The sequence below is a fragment of the Bidens hawaiensis genome, unplaced genomic scaffold (genome assembly GCF_021521415.1).
Source record: "Bidens hawaiensis isolate Kalapana, Puna unplaced genomic scaffold, B.hawaiensis_p1.1 tig00012474_1, whole genome shotgun sequence".
Taxonomy (NCBI): Eukaryota; Viridiplantae; Streptophyta; class Magnoliopsida; order Asterales; family Asteraceae; genus Bidens; species Bidens hawaiensis.
In genome coordinates, this window is record NW_027492021.1 from 170,002 (window position 1) to 192,195 (window position 22,194).

Here is a 22,194-nt window from a genome sequence, read left to right on the forward strand (position 1 = left end):
AATAATTATAATTTACCAAAAGAAAATAAAAGAAAAAATATTAGTAAACTATAATATTATAAAATTATATATACTTACCAACTTCTAGGTCTTGCGCGATCTCGACATACCACCCTGCAAGGATGTACGCACGTCTCCTCTTGTATCCACGACACAACTTTCTTTATTCCCCATCTTTCTTTTTCATATGACTATCTTCCACGTTGGTTTGTCACGAGTTGTGTATGTGGCTCCGTCTCGAGTTGTGTATTTGGCTCCGTCTCGTCTTGGGAACCAAATTGTACGCCCATGCTCATAGTCGATCCAACACCGACTAGGTTATAAACAAAGTTTCCAGACATCCCTAGTAGATTCATGTTCCATCATGTTCGGGTCGATATAAATCCCATTTGGCAGTTGGGGGGTCGTGCCAGTTGGGTGGTGTTCGGGTGTGGCTCGGTTGAGTCGGTTTGACGAGATGCATATTGGTCAAAACCGAATCTTAGGTTGTTGAAGGGATGCATATTTGGTTGTTTTTTATTTTTTTTTTATAATTGAGTAAAGAATGAGAGAGAGTGAAGAGTAATATTTAAAAATTAGATTGATTGGGTTTAAATAGGGGTTTTAATGAAATAAAATATTTGATTTATTTATTATAAAACTAGTCGTTGGCTAACGATTAGGTGACTAACATCTCCCCCACCAGGTGTTATGCTCATCATGCCCAAGGGCAAATCAACCCCTATCTCGCGCAAGGTGCGGTGTGTGCCATATGGGAGCTATGATGCCGAATAATGCCGAGACATATGGTCTAATTGCTGAGCTGTAAAGTTAAAGTAGAGCTTCAAATACATATTAGTGTATAGCTCAAGTATTAAATTCATAAATAGCTGTTGGTATACTTTTATGAAAAATCCCCAAAATTCCATTTTATCATGTGAAGCCAAGTTTTGTCCACTCCACTTCTTTTTCCAAAATGTCAACCCAAATAGGAGTGAATCCAACATTATAGCATACCGTCGTCGACGGTATTTAAACCACTAAAACGCACCACGTATTCATGTTTTGCCAATACGAGAGATTCAACTGGTATTATACCGTTAGATCCGCTCGTATTTAAAGAAACTTAACTTCAGAAAAAGTTAATGTTTACAATCTAATCTAATTTTAATGTTTATAATTAAATTTCTAAAATTTTTGCATTTTGCTAATTTTTAAATATTAAAACTTCACGTTGTTATGTAACAGTAATAACTTTTTAAAACTAAACGATTTAAAAAAACGTAATGTTTTTAAAAATTAAAATTTATACATTAAAATAATTTTTTAATAAAAAAATGAGTAAATTAATTTCAAGGAGATCTGACAATATGATATAGTTTGATAGCTGACGGTTTGAAATGGTGTTAAATACAGTCGGCGACGATATTTTATCACTGAATCCGCTTGCATTTAAGTGCACATATTTAAAAATAAAATCAAACAAAACTTGGACCGTCACTCTAAAAAACGTACATTTTAAGGATATTTTACCCATATAAATATAGTACAAAGGTTAGTGAAAAGATAGTGGTCACAAAATCTAAATGAAGTACATAGATTTTATTGGGTACAAATATGTCCGCCGGAACAAACAAACCAACCACCGATGAATTATAATAATAAGCTGAACAGAATCCAAATGAACCCCACCAGAGAAACAGGTTTCACTCTCTCTGTCCATCAATTCAATTCAATTCAATTCAATTCAATTATAGGGCTTTTAATTATAATTTGGGGCCTTTGTTTGTAATTGTATGCACCTTTCTAATCGATTTAACCCCAGCTTTATTTTGTTTTTAGGGTTTATGTATTGTTCATTAAATGCTTCTGATTTTGCTTTTTAGGGTTTATGCTTGTTTCTCATTTACCCAAAATCACTCAAAGCTGAAATTTTTATATATAAATTTCAATCCGATTAGTTCCAGTTAATCCCGATTAATCGATATCCCGCCGCCTAGCGATTTCTACAACACTTAATATACCTGATTGAAAATTTCTTGCTATGCATTTAACTTGCCCTAATTGACTATGCGATATTATTTATTAAATGTTTCTGATTTTGCTTTTTAGGGTTTATGCTTGTTTCCCATTTGTCCAAAATCAGTCAAAGTTGAATGCTTTATATATAAATTTCAATCCGATTAGTTCCGGTTAATCCCGATTAATCGCTACCCTGCCGCTTAGCGATTTCTACAACACTTAATATACCTGATTGAATATTTCTTGCTATGCAATGAACTTGCCCTAATTTGCTATGCGATATTATTCATTATACGGTTCTGATTTTGTTTTTTAGGGTTTATGTTTATTTGTTTGTTTATATATACCTGATTGAAAATTTTTTGTTATGCAATTAACTTGTCCGAATTTGCCATGCGATATTGTTCGTTAAATGGGTCTGATTATCTTTTTAGGGTTTATGGTTGTTTTTTTATATACGCCTTATTAAAAGAAAATTCTTGCTATGCAATTAACTTTTCCTAATATGCGATATTGTTCGTTAAATGGTTCTGATTTTGTTTTCTTTTGGGTGAAATTAAGAAAACAGCAAGATTGATATTCAAGGCAGGGGTAAAAGTGGAAGTATTTATTGAAGAAGTTTGTTACCCTGCAACAGTTGTTGAGGATTTGGGCAATGATTTGTTTTCGGTTGAATATAATTGCTCGGAAAATAACGGTGAATCAAAGCTTTGTAGAGTTACAGTAGATCATCTTCATGTTCGTCCTTCGGTTCCTCAAGTTAGGGTTTTAAGTTTCGGGCTGTTGGAAAAAGTGGATGCTTTTGTTGATTTTGGTTGGTTGAGTGGAGTGATTACTAAGAAGCTTGCTGATAGTCGATACATTGTGTACTTTAAGCATACAAATAAGGAGAAAGAAGTTAGTTATCTGGATTTGAGACCCCATATCGAATGGATAAATGATCAACAGTTTGTTCCTCATCAGGTATCTAATTGTAATTATCCTCTGGATGAGTATAGCTCAGGCTCGGCTCGTTTAACTTACGTGAGCTCGAGCTCGAGTCCAGCGAGTTTTAAGCTCTATTTTTAAATATTGAGCTTGGCTCATGAGTAGTTTTTGAAGCTCAAGGTCTGTTTGTTTAAGTTACAAGAGCTTGTTTAATTTACAGAAGCCGAGTTCGCATTGTTTAATTTATGAGAGCTCGAGCTCGGGTTGTATAGCTCACGAGATCTTGAGTTCGAGCTCGGCTCATTTCGGGCTATATTTGCAAAGCCTGTGCTTGATTTGTGAGTAGTTTATTAAGCTCGAGCTCAGCTCATTTCGGGCTATCTTTGCAAAGTCTGTGCTTGATTTGTGAGTAGTTTATTAAGCTCGAACTTGGCTCGATTATTATTTGTTAATTAAACTAATTAATGTATATGCATTTATAATTAACTTATATACATGTTTTAGTTATTGGTTTTATATGTAACACATTATATGTTAGTTAATTTTATCATAGTTTTATACATAACAATAATAATTATTATAAGAATATGTATTTAATATATTAATTAAATATTATATAACTAATGATATGTATAGGCATGCGAGCCAGCTTGAGCTCGATAAGCGAAGCTCTGGCTTGAGCTTGTTTATAATCAAGCTTATTTTTAGATTTGATCTCGTTTGTTATTGGCTCAATTTTAATTTTTTTATCGAGCCGATCTCGAGTAGTTCATGAGCAGCTTGGCTCGTTTACATCTCTAGTGTTTTGGATTGCTTTGTTTTTATTGCAGGTTCTATCTTTTTATATCTTGAACATGGGTTTTTAGGCGAAATAACAAAATATAGCGTGTCTCAGTTTTTATTTCTTTTCCTTTTTTGGAGGTTTCTATTTCTAATGGTGTTGAGCATGACGAGTTAAGAGAAACTGTTTCTATAAAGTTTACAAACGCGATAGGGGACAAGTCTATTTGTATTGATAAACAAACCTCAGTTGTAAGAACATCAATGAAGAGATCAAAACTGACAAATCTTGGTAGCAATTTAAAGCCTTCTAAGAAATCAAAGGCTGATATTACATCTGATGATCTCGGCCTAGCAAATGGCAGTCAAAGTAAAGAAGTGAGCAATCCGGTCGTTGGTCAAGCCTCTAATAAAGCTGAAAAAGTTTATAGTGTAAAGAAAAAGGTGAGTTGACTTTCTCATAGTCAACATTATATTGAGTTCGTTTATAAATTAGCATAATTGCTTGTTTTTTTTAATATTCTTTTTTTATAGATTCGTAAGCGAGAAAAAGGTGTTGAATTGAAGCGCCACATGATTACTTTGGCAAAAAAGAAGGGGAAATTATCTGGTGATTCTAAAGACACGAAAACATTACCTCAAGGTTTGTAACTATTTAAAGAATTTCTCTAATATGTTAGGGCTGCTAAATAAATCATATTTGCGGGCCAAACACGACAGAACCCGTCTTACACATATGAACCTGGACATGGCATGAGTCGTTGCAGATGGCTTACTTAACCTGAAAAAAGAATTTTGTTTTTTTACATGGTTACATATTAATACTCTAAAATTCTAAATGTACTCATTATTATTGTTATTATTATTTCTATGTTTTTATGCAATTATATTTAAAATTAGCCATTTTTTACATGGTTACATAAACACACTTTAAAATAAATAAATGGCTTAAATGGGTCAACTTGTGAACCTGCCGGGCTGATAAGGATACGACTTGTTTAGCTAAACTTTTAAAGAGGTCATGTTTGCGGGTTGAACCCTTGACACGAATCTGAACACGCCACGAGTATTTGTGGCTAGACGCGAGCTTGACTTGTTTAACTTTAAAATGGAATTTTTTTTACGTATTAATATGCCAATTTATTTTTTTGAACTTTAAATTTTCGTCATAAAACTACCTAAAGATATAAGTTGTTACATAAACACATTTTGAAAAAATAAAATAAATATATAAATGGGTTAAACGGGTGAATCCACGAACCGCCAGGTTGAGACGAACACGACCCATTTAATTAAATATGCTCGTGGGTTTGACCCAAAACTCCTTTTTGACTAAACCCAACTTGCGAATTATGTGTTGGCTTCATGTATGTACTATACATACATCATATATATAGAGAGAGAAGGGTTTAAATAAGAATAAATAGTTTTCTAAGAATAGTAAGAACTAATAAATTAATGACACATGGCATAGTTCTTAATTTAAAATAAAGGGCATTTAGGTAAATCTTTATATCCATTATATTATCAAATTAACCAGTTAATTCCTACAATTACAGGATTTCAACTTGATTCTTGTTTCCAACTAATCAAAAACATCAATTGTTCAGTAACTGTTTCCTCCATTGCAACCTTTTCTTCCTTTTTAACATGATTCTGATAAATAAATAAAAAAAACTATGAAAACTGAATATCAATGAATTACTATCGATTATGTTTATTATTTATTAATGTCGAGTGTTTTACAATATTCATGAATTCCCTTCACAGACCGTTCAGTCATTTATTATTAATTTTTTTCATTCGTACATATCATAACTTTTTAGTTTATGCAAAATACCATACATAGTTTTATTTATTATGTCTCTACTGAATCAATTAGTTAAATCATTTAATTATAGTGTTAGTTTTAGAACTGAATATTGTTCTTAAACATTTAAAAATACGGGTCATTTTTGTTGACAAACTGAATGTACAAAATTACCCCTAACAAACTACATGGGAAGGACAATCTTAAGACACAATATGGTATTTTTGTAACTTCTAATCTCAACCATTAGATGTGTTAATCTAGTGGTTGAGATTTATTCTTACCATTCCTAGAAAACAATATATTCTTACTATAACCCACCCCTATATATATATATATATATATAGTATACATGCATTTCTATATATATGTATAAATGTATGTATGTATGAAAATTATAAAGTTGTATTTTTGAAATGTTAAAAGGGTCAAGGGTACATATATGAAATTTGGTTCCTTCAAATATTATATGAAATTGATTCCTCAGAATATTATAAATTGTTTTATCATAATCACACGGATGCAGGTGATTCGTCTCCTACAACCACTCCAAACATTGTCGAGAGAAAATTTGGTGTTCCTATTCCTGTGATTATGGGTTTGCAATGTTATGCTGTAACGAGTTCTAAAAGCAAGAAAACAGCGCAGCTGACTTCTAAAAGTCCTCAAAATGTTGAAACAATGACACCTAAACAGTTGACTTCTGAAAGTTCTCAAAATGTTGAAACCAAGAAGACGAAGCAGTTGACTTCTAAAAGTCCCCATAATGTTGAAACCATGAAACGTAAGCAGTTGACTTCTAAAAGTCCTCAAAGTGTTGAAACCAAGACACCTAAGCAGTTGACTTCTAAAAGTCAAAATGTAGTTGAACCTGAAGAACCTCAATCAGGTGTTTCATTAGCACCCAAAGCAACATGCAATCAGGTGAGAGAAAAAAATGATTTGGGTTGATTTGCAAGCACGCTTGACTATTTTGAAATTTTGTTCGTATATAGTTATCGCATTAATTATGCTTACAAAATACCAGGTTGGGCTCGGGCTCGGCTCGTTTATCTTAACGAGCTGAAATGATGAACTTCAACTAGGTTTGTAAACAGCTCGAGCCAGCTTGTTTAATTTAAAGAAAGAATTTCATATTTTTACACACACTAATATGCATTGAAAGGATTTTTTATTTATTTATTTTATACATAATGCATAATTAATAGACTGCAAAGTTTATAATTTCTATATGCTAAATTTTGGGTTATAATTTGGACTTTAATTTAAACAAGTAAACACAAACGAGCAGACTTCCAAGTGAGCTTCTAGCAAGCCACACACTTTTTGAACAAGTTGAAATGGTCTGGGTCCTCTGGGATGGGTTTGGTTAACCTGCAAACGTTATTTATAAACACTTAACGTGCTAATTATAATTTGAAATCACAATATATATTTAAATATGAATAAACAATACATGAGATTGTATTTGTATGCACTATCAAAATGTCTGGTTTGATCATTTTTAATAATTTTCTATAAATAATTATGGTATTACATGTATTAAAATCTTCAAATAAAACTATTTACTAGGTTGTATGCACTATACATTGCATTTAATTTAAACTACTTTTAATTAGTTCTTTTAGTTATTTATTTTTTAATTAGTTCTTTTAGTTTTTTTATTTGAGTCATCTGAAATAAAAAACACACCTGAAATTGACAATTTAATAAGCAAACCGGTCAATTAATTATTATAAGTTATGTAGGAGAAAAGGGAAACAGACGGTGACACAACTACAAAGAAGAGAGGAAGACCAAAAGCAAAACCCAAGACTCCCTCGGCTGGTATAACTTTTAATATTTATTTCTATAACTGATTTACGTGACATTTATAATTATCATTCATATTGATTAAAAGTAACTTATTTTGCTTTTACAGAGAATAATGAGAATGGAGATGTGAGTGTAAAGGAGCCATATAGAAATGTAGAGTTACCTTTGCAACAGGACAAGTATGATAAACCAATAAAAGGAAAACGAGCCAAACGTCGTATGATTAGTTTAAACACCACGTCCTCACCACCACAAGGTGCACAATGCCATTATTTAGTATACTACTACTACTACTACTACTACTACTACTACTACTAATAATTGTTAAATTTATAGTAAAAGTAATTATACCTGTAAATGAACTTAATGCTCAATAAACCATTTGGCATGAAGTTCGTTTACAGACATGAATATTTTTTTTTCTAGTTTGGTTAAACGAACGAACATGAACACATGTCTCATTCGTTCATTTGTGTTCCTGAACGCTTGTTCACTTAACTCCATTTATATTCGTTTTTGTTTGATAGTTTATGCTCGTTAATATATTTATTTTAAATTTTTTAGGCCCATTACAATTTAGTGCAGTTTTAATAACTTTTTAGGCCCAACACATTGTTCATGAGCAAACATAAACTAACACGTTCGTTTTCTCACTGAACAAACACGAATAAGAAAACTCTGTTTGTTTTAGTTCGTATTCGATTGTTTGTTCGGTCAAAGTTAGTCTGTTAGACGAACAAACGTGAACATGCTCTGTTAATGTTCGTCCAGCTTGATAATAATAATAATAATAATAATAATAATAATAATAGTATTAGTTATAAATATAACAATAGTAGTGTTTCATGCAAACGGGTCGATCCATTTGATAAGTATGTCTTGAGTCGAGATTCACCCAATCACAAAATTCCAGCCCTAATAATATTAACATAAAGATAGTTTTTCACTTTTGTTTTAATTACTCGTGTTTTATGTAGATGCTCAAGATTCATCCAAACAAAAAGAAAATGGAGATTCTGAAACTAATGTTGAAAAGTCACTCGACACCGTGTCGGACAATCAACCTCTCTCAAGGTGGTTTGCTGAAAAGCAGGCTTTAGCAACTCTTGAATCCACGGGTAAAAATGAGTTTTCTTCGAGTTTTTGCGGTTTTTAGTTACTGTCTAAGTAGTTAATGTGGAAAAATATCAGATATCGGTCAAGGATCGATATTTGTGATATCGGTTATCACGGTGGGATATCGGTAATTTTAATATCGATAATTAATTTAAAAACAATAATATGTAACTTAAATTAAATAGTTTTAGAGCATAAGTATTCCATAATAAAAAAAACAGGGTGTTATAATTTGTAAAAAATATAAATACAAATAAAAATAGTTATACTATTTATTTGGTAACTCTTAATTGTAATTAAGGAATTTTGTTCTAAAAAACTCTTAATTATAATTAAGTTTTTTTAAGTCTAAAATGGAATTTTGTCCAAGTCTAAAACGTTCCCTGCCTCTCTAAGACGATAAGGAAACAAAATTAGGGTTTCTCACAACAAAAGCGCCACACACACATCTCCGACCACAATTCTTCGTCCTCGTTACATCTTCTCCGACACTAAATCCCAAAGAATTTAGGGTTTTGTCCAGGTTAGTTCGTCTTCTGCCTATATTGATCCCCAAATCACTCAATCGATCCTCAAAATGAGAAAATCAGTGAAATCACCGATATTATGGAGCCCAAATATCGTTCAAATATTGCCGATTTTATTTGGACCGATAGTCTGAGCGATATTTTGACCGATATTTGTCAAGAGGACCGTTAACTGAGATCCCATCGAGATACCACCGAGATCGACTGCATAGGTTATTGTTACTTTCTTTTTAGCAACCAAGCTATATTTTGTTAGAGCCTGAGCTCCATTAGGCTCGTGCTTGGCTTGTTTAACTTACGAGAGCTTGACTCGTTTTGAGCTCTATATCGAAAGCTTGAGCTTGGGTCACGAGTATACAATTTAAATAAAATCATATGAATAACAGGCTCGTTTGAGCTCGCAAGCCAGAGCGAGCTCGATAAGTGAATCTCGGGCTTGGGCTCGTTTATTAAATACACTTCTTTTTAGGCTCAGGCTCGTTTAAGCTTGGTTCAATTTGAGATTCTGACGAGTCATCTCAAGTAGCCCAAGCCTCAAACGAGTTTGTTTTACGTGAAATCTGATTTGTCATTTTCAATAATTTTTCACATAAGCATCTTCTGCATGTGGCATTTGACATGGTATCAGCCGTGCCACATTAGCTTACAGGCAGTGGGATAGAAGTGAATGCCAAGGGGGGTATAGACCCCCACTCACACCATCCCATTTAATATAAAACTAGATGTTTTTTTGCTCATAAATTGGATCAGGCACCCATCTCATTTTAATTCATGCCCCCTTCAATATAAAATTTTATTATCAGTTCACCAATAACTCAACATTAATATGCATTGTTGTTTTCTTGTTAGTTTATTTAGTTCCGTATATTTATATACTATTATGTTATAGTTTCTAGGTAATCAATCTTAAATCTTTTCTTTTATCCTTGGACCTTGGGTAGTCACATATTTGCAAATCAATTTCTATCTTGATGTTTTATTATTTTAGTATGATTGTTTGATATAATTAGTGAAGTTCCTTAGGTCTTATGATAGTGCATAGTTATAGTTTCATTCAGTTAGACGAAATCTTTTTTAAACTATTCGGAAGTAAGGGTATTAGTAAGTGACTAAGTGCCCAATGCCAAATGTGAAGACTTTATGTCGTCTTTAGAATTTAGCTAAATAAATTATCATTTTTTGACTCATTTGTATAGAATTTTTTTTATCTGATTGGCATGTTTTGGCCAACCCATTATTTGCCCCCACTGGCAAAAAATCCTGGATCCGTCACTGCTTACAGGTGAAATCCTGTTAAAATGAGGCCGGTTGCTAAAACCGCAATGCTTTTATAAGTTAAAATTGCAGTATTTTATAAGTTGGTTTCTATTTTACAGGTAAAAAACCAACTGAAAATTCTAAATCTTTATCCATTGTGTCAAACGGGGATGGTCAAAGTCAAGTGTTGACTTTTGAAAAACGAAGCGCGCTTTGGGGAACAATGGAGTCAATGGAAGTGTTTCGTCTGTTCCCACAGAAACCACATTTCCGCCCACTCGATAACCTTACAGAAAGCGCTCGTGAACGCCACGCAATCAACAAAATGGTCGACTTTTCAAGCGTTTACGAAGACATGCGTCGCTTACGCATTGACCATCCGAGAGTCTCAATCGAAGACCATCTGGAGACGCTTTCAGATCTCGAAACTCACGGTTTTGATGTCAGTCCGTTGAGGAACCGTTTGACTGAATTAATCTCGCTCAAGGACAAACGGGAGGCACTCGAGAGTCGGTCAAAGAAAGTCAAAGATAATATCGAGAGTCAACGTGTTGTAGTGCAAAAGCTTGATAAAGAGATCAAGTCGATCGATAAACGACTGGCGGACTTGAAGGCCAAACGTGATCGGGCTTTGAAGGAAAAAGAGAAGAAAGATTCAGAAGTTGCTGATTTGGAAGCTGAAATTTGTGAAATTGAAGATCGTATGCGTGACTGTCTTTGCGAATTTGACGAGTTAGCGACGACATCTTTTGATTGAAAATTAATATTATGTTATGTTATGTTGGCTAGAATTGGCGAGTGAATGTTATGGACTATGGAATGAGTTAGGTTAATCAGTTAGTTGTTTTTTAATTTTATAAACGGGCCAACGTAATTTGAGTGATATTAATTAATGTGGCCGATTTAAATCGGGTGGGTTGGCGTCAAAAATCTTATGATTATGAAATGAGTTAGGCTAATTGGTTTCTAGTTGTGTATTTTTAATGCAGTCTATGATGTGATTATGATAGGGACGACATGATTTTATAAATTTTAATCAACGTGCCAATTAGTTGCCTTTTAATCGATTTCTAACTGGGTTATCACGTGTTTAATTGGGCCGGGCTGGGTATTTGAGTGACATTCATCTCTTGGTGATTACACTTGATGATATGCATACATGTGGATGATTATGTATGTGTGTTATATATATAACATAACTAGCTTAGGAATCTATGTGATACACATGATGTTTTAACGAAATACCGTTAAGCTATAACAGTTAAATGATTAAATTAGATTAAAAATCTTATATTTTATCAAATTAAATGGTTTTATAAGTTCTAATTATAATTCCTAATGGTGTATTCTAACGCGAATACGTGGTGTATTCTAACGCGATTTTTTTATAATCACGAGAAGATGCACATAGTAGTTTTATAAATTACAATTATATATATTTTTTTTTATAAAATAACGAATTCTAACAAAAGATGATAAAATGTTTCATTATGAATGTCATAAAAGAACATCATATATAAAATTAGCATGAACAAATCGCGTTATTATATTACGGTTTCAAAAGAGATGGATGAAAACATAAATACCCGCATATTTTTAATGCATATAATTTAGTTAATAATTAGTTATTTGATTAATGGATGGATTGATATGTTTTGATTATATTGACATTAATATGTTTTTATTAAATATAGAAGAATAGTTCGAACGAAAAATTTAAGATAGAAATGAATCTCCAAGTGATACGTGTCCCCAATTATTATTTTTTATTAGAATAGGTGGATATACTATTCTTTTTTAAATCATAACTTAGATATAACACAAATTGTTTATGAAATATATACATTAAATATATTGTATAAAAGTTTTACAAAGAAAGGTTCGTTAAGGCTCGTGAGCTAGCCGGAGCTTGATAACTGAAGCACGGGCCTGTATTTTAAAGAAGCTTATTTTAGACTAGACTGCTTAAGCTAGCTTGTTTGAACCAAAGGCTTGTAAGTTGTAATCAAATGGTTCCAAGGTGGAATCGTTCACAAGTGGTGAAGGTTCAAATCCTAGAGTAAGCAACATGGCATAAATTTAGGAGTTCGATACGGGTAGGCGAGTTTTTCATTCAACAAAGGCTAGCTTGTTTGAGCCAGGGGCGAACCGATGGCTTGACGACAGGGGTCGGCCGTACCCTGTGATAAAATAAGAATTAGTGTTATGTATGCGGAAATATCATGACCGACCCCTATAAAATTTTAACACCCCTGTGAAATACTGAGAAAAGGGCAGAAAATATAGAATGAAGAAGAAGAAATATTGCTAGAAAAATTTCTGACAAATTATGTATGCGGAAATATCCTGACCGACCCCTATAAAATTTTAACACCCCTGTGAAATACTGAGAAAAGGACAGAAAATATAGAATGAAGAAGAAGAAATATTGCCAGAAAAATTTCTGACAAATTATGTATGCGGAAATATCCTGACCGACCCCTATAAAATTTTAACACCCCTGTGAAATACTGAGAAAAGGACAGAAAATATAGAATGAAGAAGAAGAAATATTGCCAGAAAAATTTCTGACAAATTATGTATGCGGAAATATCCTGACCGACCCCTATAAAATTTTAACACCCCTGTGAAATACTGAGAAAAGGATAGAAAATATAGAATGAAGAAGAAGAAATATTGCCAGAAAAATTCTGACAAACGTGAAGTTGCTACGGGGAAGTAAAGTTATGAGAGAAAGAAGATGATTAGGAAAATAATATTGAATTAGGTGCAAAGTATTCTTTGCACACTTTTCTTTCCTAATAAATTTTTTTGTAATAAAAGTAACATAAAAGATAAATGATTTACACAAACTTAATGTATTTATTAGTTTCATTTGGATTATCATATACCTTTGTTAGTTTTTCTTTTTCTGAATTAACTTGTTTTATTTACTTTATTTTGTTATATTATTATTTTATTTTATTTTACATAAAAATATTATTGCTTAAAGTTTTTCGCTTCACCGCTGTGTTTAGGGGTGTTCAAAATACTCGAACCCGATTAACCCAACCCAACCAACCCGAACCCTAATAAACTTATTAGGGTTGGGTTAAACATGGTCAAAAAGTATTAATCGGGTTATTCGGGTTGACCCGAATAACCCAAATTGTTAATAGGGTCGGGTTTCGGGTTCGTTTTTGGAAAAAAAATCGGGTTTCGGGTTAACCCGAATAACTCGATTAGTGGTGTTTGTTTGTGTTCATTTAATTATGTTCATTCGTGTTCGTTTATGTTTGTTTGTGTTCATTTACGCATGCACGTATATGTTCATTTACGTTCGTTTATGTTCGAGAGTTGTTCATTTAGATTTTAAATGAATGAATATAAACGAACATGCACATGTCCATTTTTAAACGAACGAACATGAACACAAATATTTGTTCGATTAAGTGTTCGTGTTCGTTTAAAGTTAAATGAATGAAGACAAACATGCCCTTGTACGTGATCGTTTGTAAGGGTGTTCACGGTCCAGTTTTAACGGTTTTTAGGACAAACCGTGAGTCAAACGTTAATAAAAAACAAAAACTGAACCGTTAAGATAGGAAACCGAACCAAACTAAACCGTTACTAACCATTTGGTTTCACAGTTTGGGTATGTATGTATAAAAAAGGTACGAAACAAATGATATTAGTTACAAAAATTCCTTTATTGCATACCATCATGCTACAAAGGATCTGCTCAAATTTTGAGGTGTTTTCTAAAGTGAAAATGTGCTTAAAAATTAACAATAATCAACTAGATCCACTGATAATAAATATGCAACAATCTTAATCTGAAATGAAATAACAAATAGAATTTGAAATTTTAATACCATAAACACGCCTCATTATAGTAGTACAGTTTAAGCAAGTTAATAGTCATATAGTAGTACGCCTCATTATAGTTTTACTTTTATTAAGCCTAACACAAAATATAACTAATTAACTACATGTAGTATAATATATATATTTAAAAAATAAAGTGTATTCATTTTACGGTCTGATCTGGTTATACGGTTTTTAAAATTTTAAAATCGTAAACCAAACCGTTCTTTGCGGTTTGAAATTTTTAAAACCGACCGACCGAAAGTTAATAAGAAAGCCCGACCATAAAACTAAACAAATGATCGGTTTAAACAGTTTCAAACCGAAGTATCGAACCATGAACATCCCTAATCGTTTGGTTTGTCTACAGTCTTATATGCAATAATAAGATAAATATTGTAGTCCACTGGTTACCAACACAAAAATCAACTTAAAAATATATAGCAACCCGATTAACCCGACTAACCCGACCCGAATAAGCCAAAACCCGATTAACCCGAACCCGACAAACCCGAACCTTAATATGGTCGGGTCGCGGGTTAGATTATTTTTTCTCACAACCCGACTAACCCAACCCGATTAACCCGAAACCCGATCGGGTTGACCCGATTAACACCCCTAGCTGTGTTTATGTAAAAAAATATAAAGTTTATTCATACTTTTATTGCATATGTAAAACGGTGTGTTTTGCGCACCAACTCGAGGTCTTGTTGCCTTAATGTGGCTCGTGATTTTGCGTAATTCGTTTTGTGTTAACAATTTAATTTGTTTTATTTTTTAAGTGGCCTGACCCGACCCGACCCGACCCGACCCGACCCGAGGGTACTAAAAACTTTTAATATTTAGTGATAGACAACCTATCCTCAAAATTTTCGACCTCCATGAGAAAATTTTCTGGGTCCGCCACTGAGCTCGTCTCGATTTGACTTTTTAGCGAGCTAAGGGCATCTCCAATGGTGAGGTTTTGGGTCTTTTGAATCATAGGTGTCTCCTGGGTGGAAGAGAGAGGAGGAGAGAGTAAAAAGAGTTTGGAATTTCAATATGGTTTGTAAGGTGTGTGTGAGAGGGTGAAGGAGTGAGAATGGAAGGAGAGAGAATGTGAGTGGATGATTAGGATGGTTGGATTTCAAACCATGCCTAAAGCATTAGAGATGCTCTAATCTCAAGTATTTTCAAAGTGGTTTAGCTCATTTATACTCTTAGGTCTTGTTCATTTCAAAGATTTGAAAGGAATTCTAAGGAATGAGATTTTAAATCCCATGAATTGATATGTTCGTTTCATTAAATGAAAGAATGTGAATGGAAACTAAATCCCATCAAATTCCACATTTCATGGGATTTTAAAATCCCACCTATTTGATAAGGATTGTTATGGAAAATAAATGATTGTTTTATTAACAATAAAAACCCCTTCAAAAAAATTAATAAAAAAATCAACTCAAAATATAAATCAAAAACGAAAAATGTAAAAAAACTAAAACGTTTCAGCCTTTGCTCTCGTTCTTAAAAAAAAAACCCCCGAGAATGAAGAAGATTCCAGTTCCAATACATATTAACCAACCAAACATATGATAGAGATTCTCAAACATTCCATTCCATTCCATTCCAATTCCTATTCCAATTCCAAATCCTTTAAAAAAAGTTCGTGAAGCGAACGCGCCCTTAGTTGATCATAGAAAGAGATTCATGATTTTATTTGAACATATTTATGTCCTTCACATGTTTAAAGAGGAGTAGTTGTTTTCCCGAAAATGACCAACCACATCATGTGCAAGACATTGATCAGAATCGTGATGTTGTCAATGTGCACCTGTCTGATGTTGACCCTGAAAAATACCATACCGGAGGGCGGAGGCGGTACGCTTAAAATCGATATAAGCCCGGAATTGGACAACGGGTACCCCAAGGAAGTGATGAACTAAGAGGACATAAATATAATGACACACCAAGACCGTTGTAACTACCAGATGCTAGTTCCATCGGACACGAAGACATGCCATTATCTAAATATCGTCTCGGACAAATGCACTAGAGTTCCGACTGAATATTCGATGCTAGCTATGCGAATTGAGAGTATTAAATACTACACAACAGTACAATATGAGCAAAGACGTATACCAACACACGACACGTACAATGATTATGTCTTGTACTACAATGGCCTAACCAGTAGTACGTGGATCGGCATATGTCACAATTTGTGTCTTCGGCTCTTTTACTCACATTAAGAGGGATTTTTTTTCCTGAATTCTATATTATATGTTAAAATCCTTAGTATGAAGTACAAGCATAATAACGTGAACATTTATTATCAAAGATCTTCATGAAGCCACACATCACCTAGATTACTAACCAACAATTTAATTTATTATTTTGAATTTTGATTGATATATTATAATGGTGGAGTAGATGTGCACATGGTGAATCCGTTCTTAAACTCTTTATATGTGCATTTAACATGGCCATGTGTTTTTTATTATTTACTTGTTACTTCTGCCATCTTTGATTAGCTTCTAGCTTTCAAAAGTTAGGCAAGGACAATGAAACAAGATAACCAAAGTACAATTAAAAAAGTACAAACTCATCAATAATATTTGTTAGTCATATTTATTGTAAAACTTGGAGCAACTTTAGCTTGAAGGACCGAATGGTTAATATAAAAATATAAGAGTGGTACAGAAGATCTTAATGGACGGTTTGGTAGAGATATAAAGTTCACGAACTAAGTTGAATAACTTGGTGCCAAAGTTATTTTTTTTTATTATTAAATAAATTAAAACTAGAAGTTGTTTAGATTTCCTAATTCAAGCATGTCTTGTTTTCTAAGTTTTATGTACCCTATAAATAAGACATAATTTATTTGTTTACATCTTATTCGTTCTTGTTTATTATTAATAAAAAGAGTCGCATAGAGTTTATGCAAATATCGTGTTCGGATTTCTTGATTACTTCTTTACCGCTATCCAAGGGTTAATATAAAAATATAAGAGTGGTACAGAAGATCTTAATGGACGGTTTGGTAGAGATATAAAGTTCACGAACTAAGTTGAATAACTTGGTGCCAAAGTTATTTTTTTTATTATTAAATAAATTAAAACTAGAAGTTGTTTAGATTTCCTAATTCAAGCATGTCTTGTTTTCTAAGTTTTATGTAGCCTATAAATAAGACATAATTTATTTGTTTTCATCTTATTCGTTATTGTTTATTATTAATAAAAAGAGTCGCATAGAGTTTATGCAAATATCTTGTTCGGATTTCTTGATTACTTCTTTACCGCTATCCAAGGGTGGGCGACCCAACCGAGTATACCCGAGTTTGAAAATATCTTTGCCGGACAAGAAGCCTTGGCAAAACTGTTAGCTGGGGTGTCAATTAAAACTGAGATCGAAGTCTTGTATGCCGGGAGAAAAGAGAAGCATAGATTCAACAAAAGTCAGATCCGAAACAACGATAAACCCAAGGGTAAATATTGGGAGAAAAGTGACCAACCGAAGAAGAAAGAATGAAACAGAAAGGATTGAGTTGAAAACTATGAAGAAAATTCATCGGACAAAGAGAACCGAGACAAGGAATTAAGGTACCAACTAAAGCAGTTTCCTTAGGTGCAATAACTGTGGATGCAAAAAACATATGACGAAAGACTGTTGAGAACCAATGGAGGAAGGTAATGCGACTGTGGTTAGAGAAGAGAAACGTGGGATGTGTACGCTAATATGGCCGAGGTTCAGGAAAAATACGCAACCATCACCGAATCCAAACCGAATATGTTAGATAAATGATTTGAAGTAGGCTCGTATTGGTGGACAAGTCGGGAAGCAGTGCCTAAGTCGAATACGTTGAAAGCCACCTTGGAATCATCTATTGTTATTTTGAATCTAGATGATGTTGAAAATGTGGTTGAAAAAGAAAGTATGTTTGATCAAGACGTAACCGTTTGATCAAGACGTAACCGTGACAGTAACCAAACAAGATGAGACATAAACCGCGTCAGATGAAGTACACGAAGAGGTAGCTCCGCCGCATGTTACGGGTTGCCATTAAGTAATATTAAAGGATGAAGATCAAAAAACTAACAAAGTTGATGTTGGAGTTCGCATGATGTCCATGCAAAGTTTGGGTGATCTGAATAAACGAACTAATGAAGGAGGTAAGTGAGACATGCATCAATTGAAGACGGAAGGATTGCTTTGAATATCGTGATAGTTGGTCATGAAATTGAAAAAGCAAAAGTCGTTTCCTGTCTAAAACCGGTTGATGTAGTTTTAAATAGTGGTATCTCGAAATTAGCTCAGTTGTTACCAAGAGAGAATCCTGGAGGTAGTGTGAAAAAGTTGAATCCAAGAATCGAGCGCAATGAGGTGCATATGAAAGATCTTGGAGGAACAACGGAAGTTGGTATTAAGAGAGAGTGTAAAACTTGGAGTAACACCAACTTGAATGACCCAAATGGTTAAAATGAAAAGTATAAAGGTGGTACGAAAAATCTTAATGGGTGGTTTGGTGGAGATCGTAAGTTTAGGACCAAGTAAAATAACTTGATGCCAAAACTATCATTTTATTTATTATTAAATAAATTAGAATTAGAAGTTGTTTACGTTTCCTAATTCAAGTTTGTCTTGTTTTCTAAGTTTCATGTAGCCTATAAATAGAACATAGTTTATTTGTTTATTTGTTTATTTGTTTTCATTGTATTTCATTCTTGTTTATCGTGTGTAGGTTTCTTGATTCACATGTATAAGGTTTAACACTTATTGTTTAAACTAACTTTCAAAATAAAAAAAAAAAAATAAAAGGCTGAATATTAGTTAAGTATTAAATTGTCTTCAAGAAGTGAAAATGGTTAGATATAAGTCACATGTCTCATGCGAAAGTACAAAAACTGAACAACTTTTACAAAATTGCATCGAAATGAAAGAAACTACGTTTTAATACTCAGTTTTTATAAACATTGACAACAAACAGTTTAATAGAACCTTCAGCTCGTTTAAAACCAGAATAAAAATAACACTTTATATTAAAAATAAATATAAATAATTAACTTAACTGGATAGAGTGAACACAAAATCCACCAATGTATGTGATGTCGATTATAACATCAAAGATATTATTAACCATAAATACGAAGAGTTAAATACATTTTTTTGGTATAAATGTGCATACTGACTATGCCCTATCATCATTAAATGCGCATCTCAATTCGAATAACTCGTAAGCATATAAAGGCCCATGAAATTTACTTCTAAGCCAATTATAAATACTTTTGTAAATTCGTAAACTCGTACGCTGTACACTCTGTCCATGCCCTACCGTCTTTGAATATGCCCATTGCGTAGGGGTGTTTATCGAATTGAATAACGAATTTTCAAGTTAATCAAATCGAATAATTTATGTTTTTGTTGGTATTCGTATTCGTTTAAAAGTTGGATTATTCGATTCGTATTATATCCCATATTCAAAATTCATTTCTATTCATAGTTGAAACATGAATTTGAATCGAATTCGAATTTCATTCAAGTTCACTTATGTCAAAAACTTCGAAAACCATAATCATCATTGTAAACACACAAATATAAGTTTAAAGTATCTACAATACCACAAGATAAGTTCAAAATTAAAGTATTGGTAAAATTAAGAAATAATAGTTTGGGTTATTGGGTTTAATTATTATGTTTCGGACATTTATAATTTACAGATTCGACATAAATTAATAAATTAAATATATATTAATATAACATATAATTTGAATTCGAATTTCGAACTAATCAAATAAAAAACCATGAATTTTTATTCGATTACTATACTCGAATACGAATCGAATCGAATTCGAATTCGAATATTTTAAAACCGAATTTGAATGTTTCGAATTTGAATCAAATTTTGAACACCCCTACCATTGCGTCCGATATATATAGTTGAGTTTCTTTCAAAATTTACCTTTAAGAACTCTTAATAATCAAATTATTTTATGGGAAAATTCCCAAAATAAGCATTTATGAAAACAGATTTATAGTTTTATGTACCATTTGTAAAAAATTCCAGAAATAGGTATTATAAACTAGTCGTGACGAGTAGTTTTTAGAAACCAATTAGAACTTGCCACTTGTCCTGAAACTGATCGTAACGAGCACGTTCACTAATCATTTACTCGTCACGACTAAATAAGTTTCATGCCTCGTAATTAACGCACACGAGTAATTCATAAGTCCTTTAGTCGTGACGACTAGTTTACCTGGTTTACATTCCATACACGAGTAGTTTATTAGCAGTTAACTCGTCGCGACTAGTTTAACCTTATAATCTACTCGTCGCGACTAAAGGACTTATGAATTACTCGTGGGCGTTGATTACGAGGCATGAAACTTATTTAGTCGTGATGAGTAAATGATTAGTGAGCGTACTCGTTACCGTTAGTTGAAGAACATGTGGCAAGTTCTAATTGGTTTATACAAACTACTTGTCACGACTAGTTTATAATACCTATTTCTGAAATTTTTTACAAATAGTACCTAAAACTAAAAATTTGTTTTCATGAATACTTATTTTGGAAATTTTCCCTTATTTTATTTATTTAATAGTGATTTTATCATTTACTATATATAAATTTGTGATCACATATATGAAATCATAAGTCTACATATATGTAAATATACAAATTATATATATATATATATATATATATATATATATATATAGAGAGAGAGAGAGAGAGAGAGAGAGAGAGAGAGAGTTTTCTCTTGATCATCTCCCTATATATAGGCGTAACCTTGTCGGTATAGTGTGCATTGCATATGTCGGTATAGTGCGCATGTGTAATAGTGTGCATTGCATATATGCAAAAGTGTTTGTATTGCATAGAATACAACACTATTACACATATTTAATACACACTACTATATATATGCAATATAAGATTAATACACACATCGAATACACATTAGTACATATGTGTAATACAACATTAACGCACATGTGCACCACATCGACTTTTATTTTATTATTATTTTTTTTTTCATATAATACAACACTACTACACATATACAATACACAAATATTGAATGTATGTAATTAAATACTATTAAACTCAAAAATACATAGTAATACACATGTGTAATACAACAGTATCGAACAGTAATACGTATGTGCATTACGGCGGGTTTTTTTTATTTTTTTCGAGCAAAGGGTAAGAAAATATAAGAATAATGACAAAAACAGAAATTTGAAAATATTTTTTATTTTTAACTAAAAAATAATTCTTTAGAAGTTTTTAAGTTTTCTATCTAAAGATAAGTTTTCTCTTGATACTCTTTATATATATATATATATATATATATATATATATATATATATATATATATATATATACAGCAACAACAAATTAGATATATATGTCGTTCAAAAAAATGTAGCAACCAATTCATATATGTGAAAAAAAAATATTTATGTGTAAAAACTAATTATAATTGTATCAGAAAAATTCATATAATAAATGACAAAATTACCCTCAAATAATATTATCAGTATTCAGATACCCTAAACGCTCGCTTGTTGTGGAGTGTCCCGCAGGCACGTTGTTGTATAATTTTTAACTGTTACTCTCTTAACTTGTTAGCAAAGACATTACCTATTTTAATAATGCAATTAGGAAAAATATTGTAATTAGGAAGCATAACCAACTATGACATACTTGTCAATATTGATCCCTCAAGTTCACCGACTTGTGACTTGGAGTCTGAAATTACCAATAGGTTGACACCAAAGACGAACTCGTTATTGGTTTGTGCCTGGTAGTAGTATTCACCATCAAAAACAAACTCCTGAAGCAATGTAATGGTTAACCTTTAGTAAGGCTAACGACTAATAAATAAATAGAGTTGCTTTGTCTCGTTCATATCTAGTTAGCCCTGTCTCGTTAAAAGAATGAACGCTAGAACACTCCCAACAACGATATGGTAAGTATTTTATATACAAAATAACAAATCAGTGAATAAATGTTATACCAGATTGCCTTCTGGCACCATCAATTCACAAGAATATCCGCCAGAACATAGTTGCCATCCCAAAACGATATTGTTCGAACTGATCGATGGAAGGACGTCTGGCTTTCCGATTTAAGC

General features: G+C 32.5%; 1 protein-coding gene across 1 annotated transcript; it reads left to right on the forward strand.

Annotated features, from left to right (window-relative positions):
- Positions 1-2,547: 2,547 nt before the first annotated feature.
- LOC143541205 (DUF724 domain-containing protein 7-like) lies at positions 2,548-10,990 on the forward strand (the record flags this gene model as incomplete). The annotated part of the gene is made up of 8 exons (XM_077034086.1): positions 2,548-2,964; positions 3,850-4,152; positions 4,243-4,351; positions 6,045-6,442; positions 7,267-7,345; positions 7,440-7,589; positions 8,311-8,451; positions 10,353-10,990. Coding segments are annotated over 8 exons (2,235 nt in total), but the record flags the coding sequence as incomplete, so codon positions are not given.
- Between the last annotated feature and the right edge of the window lie 11,204 nt (positions 10,991-22,194).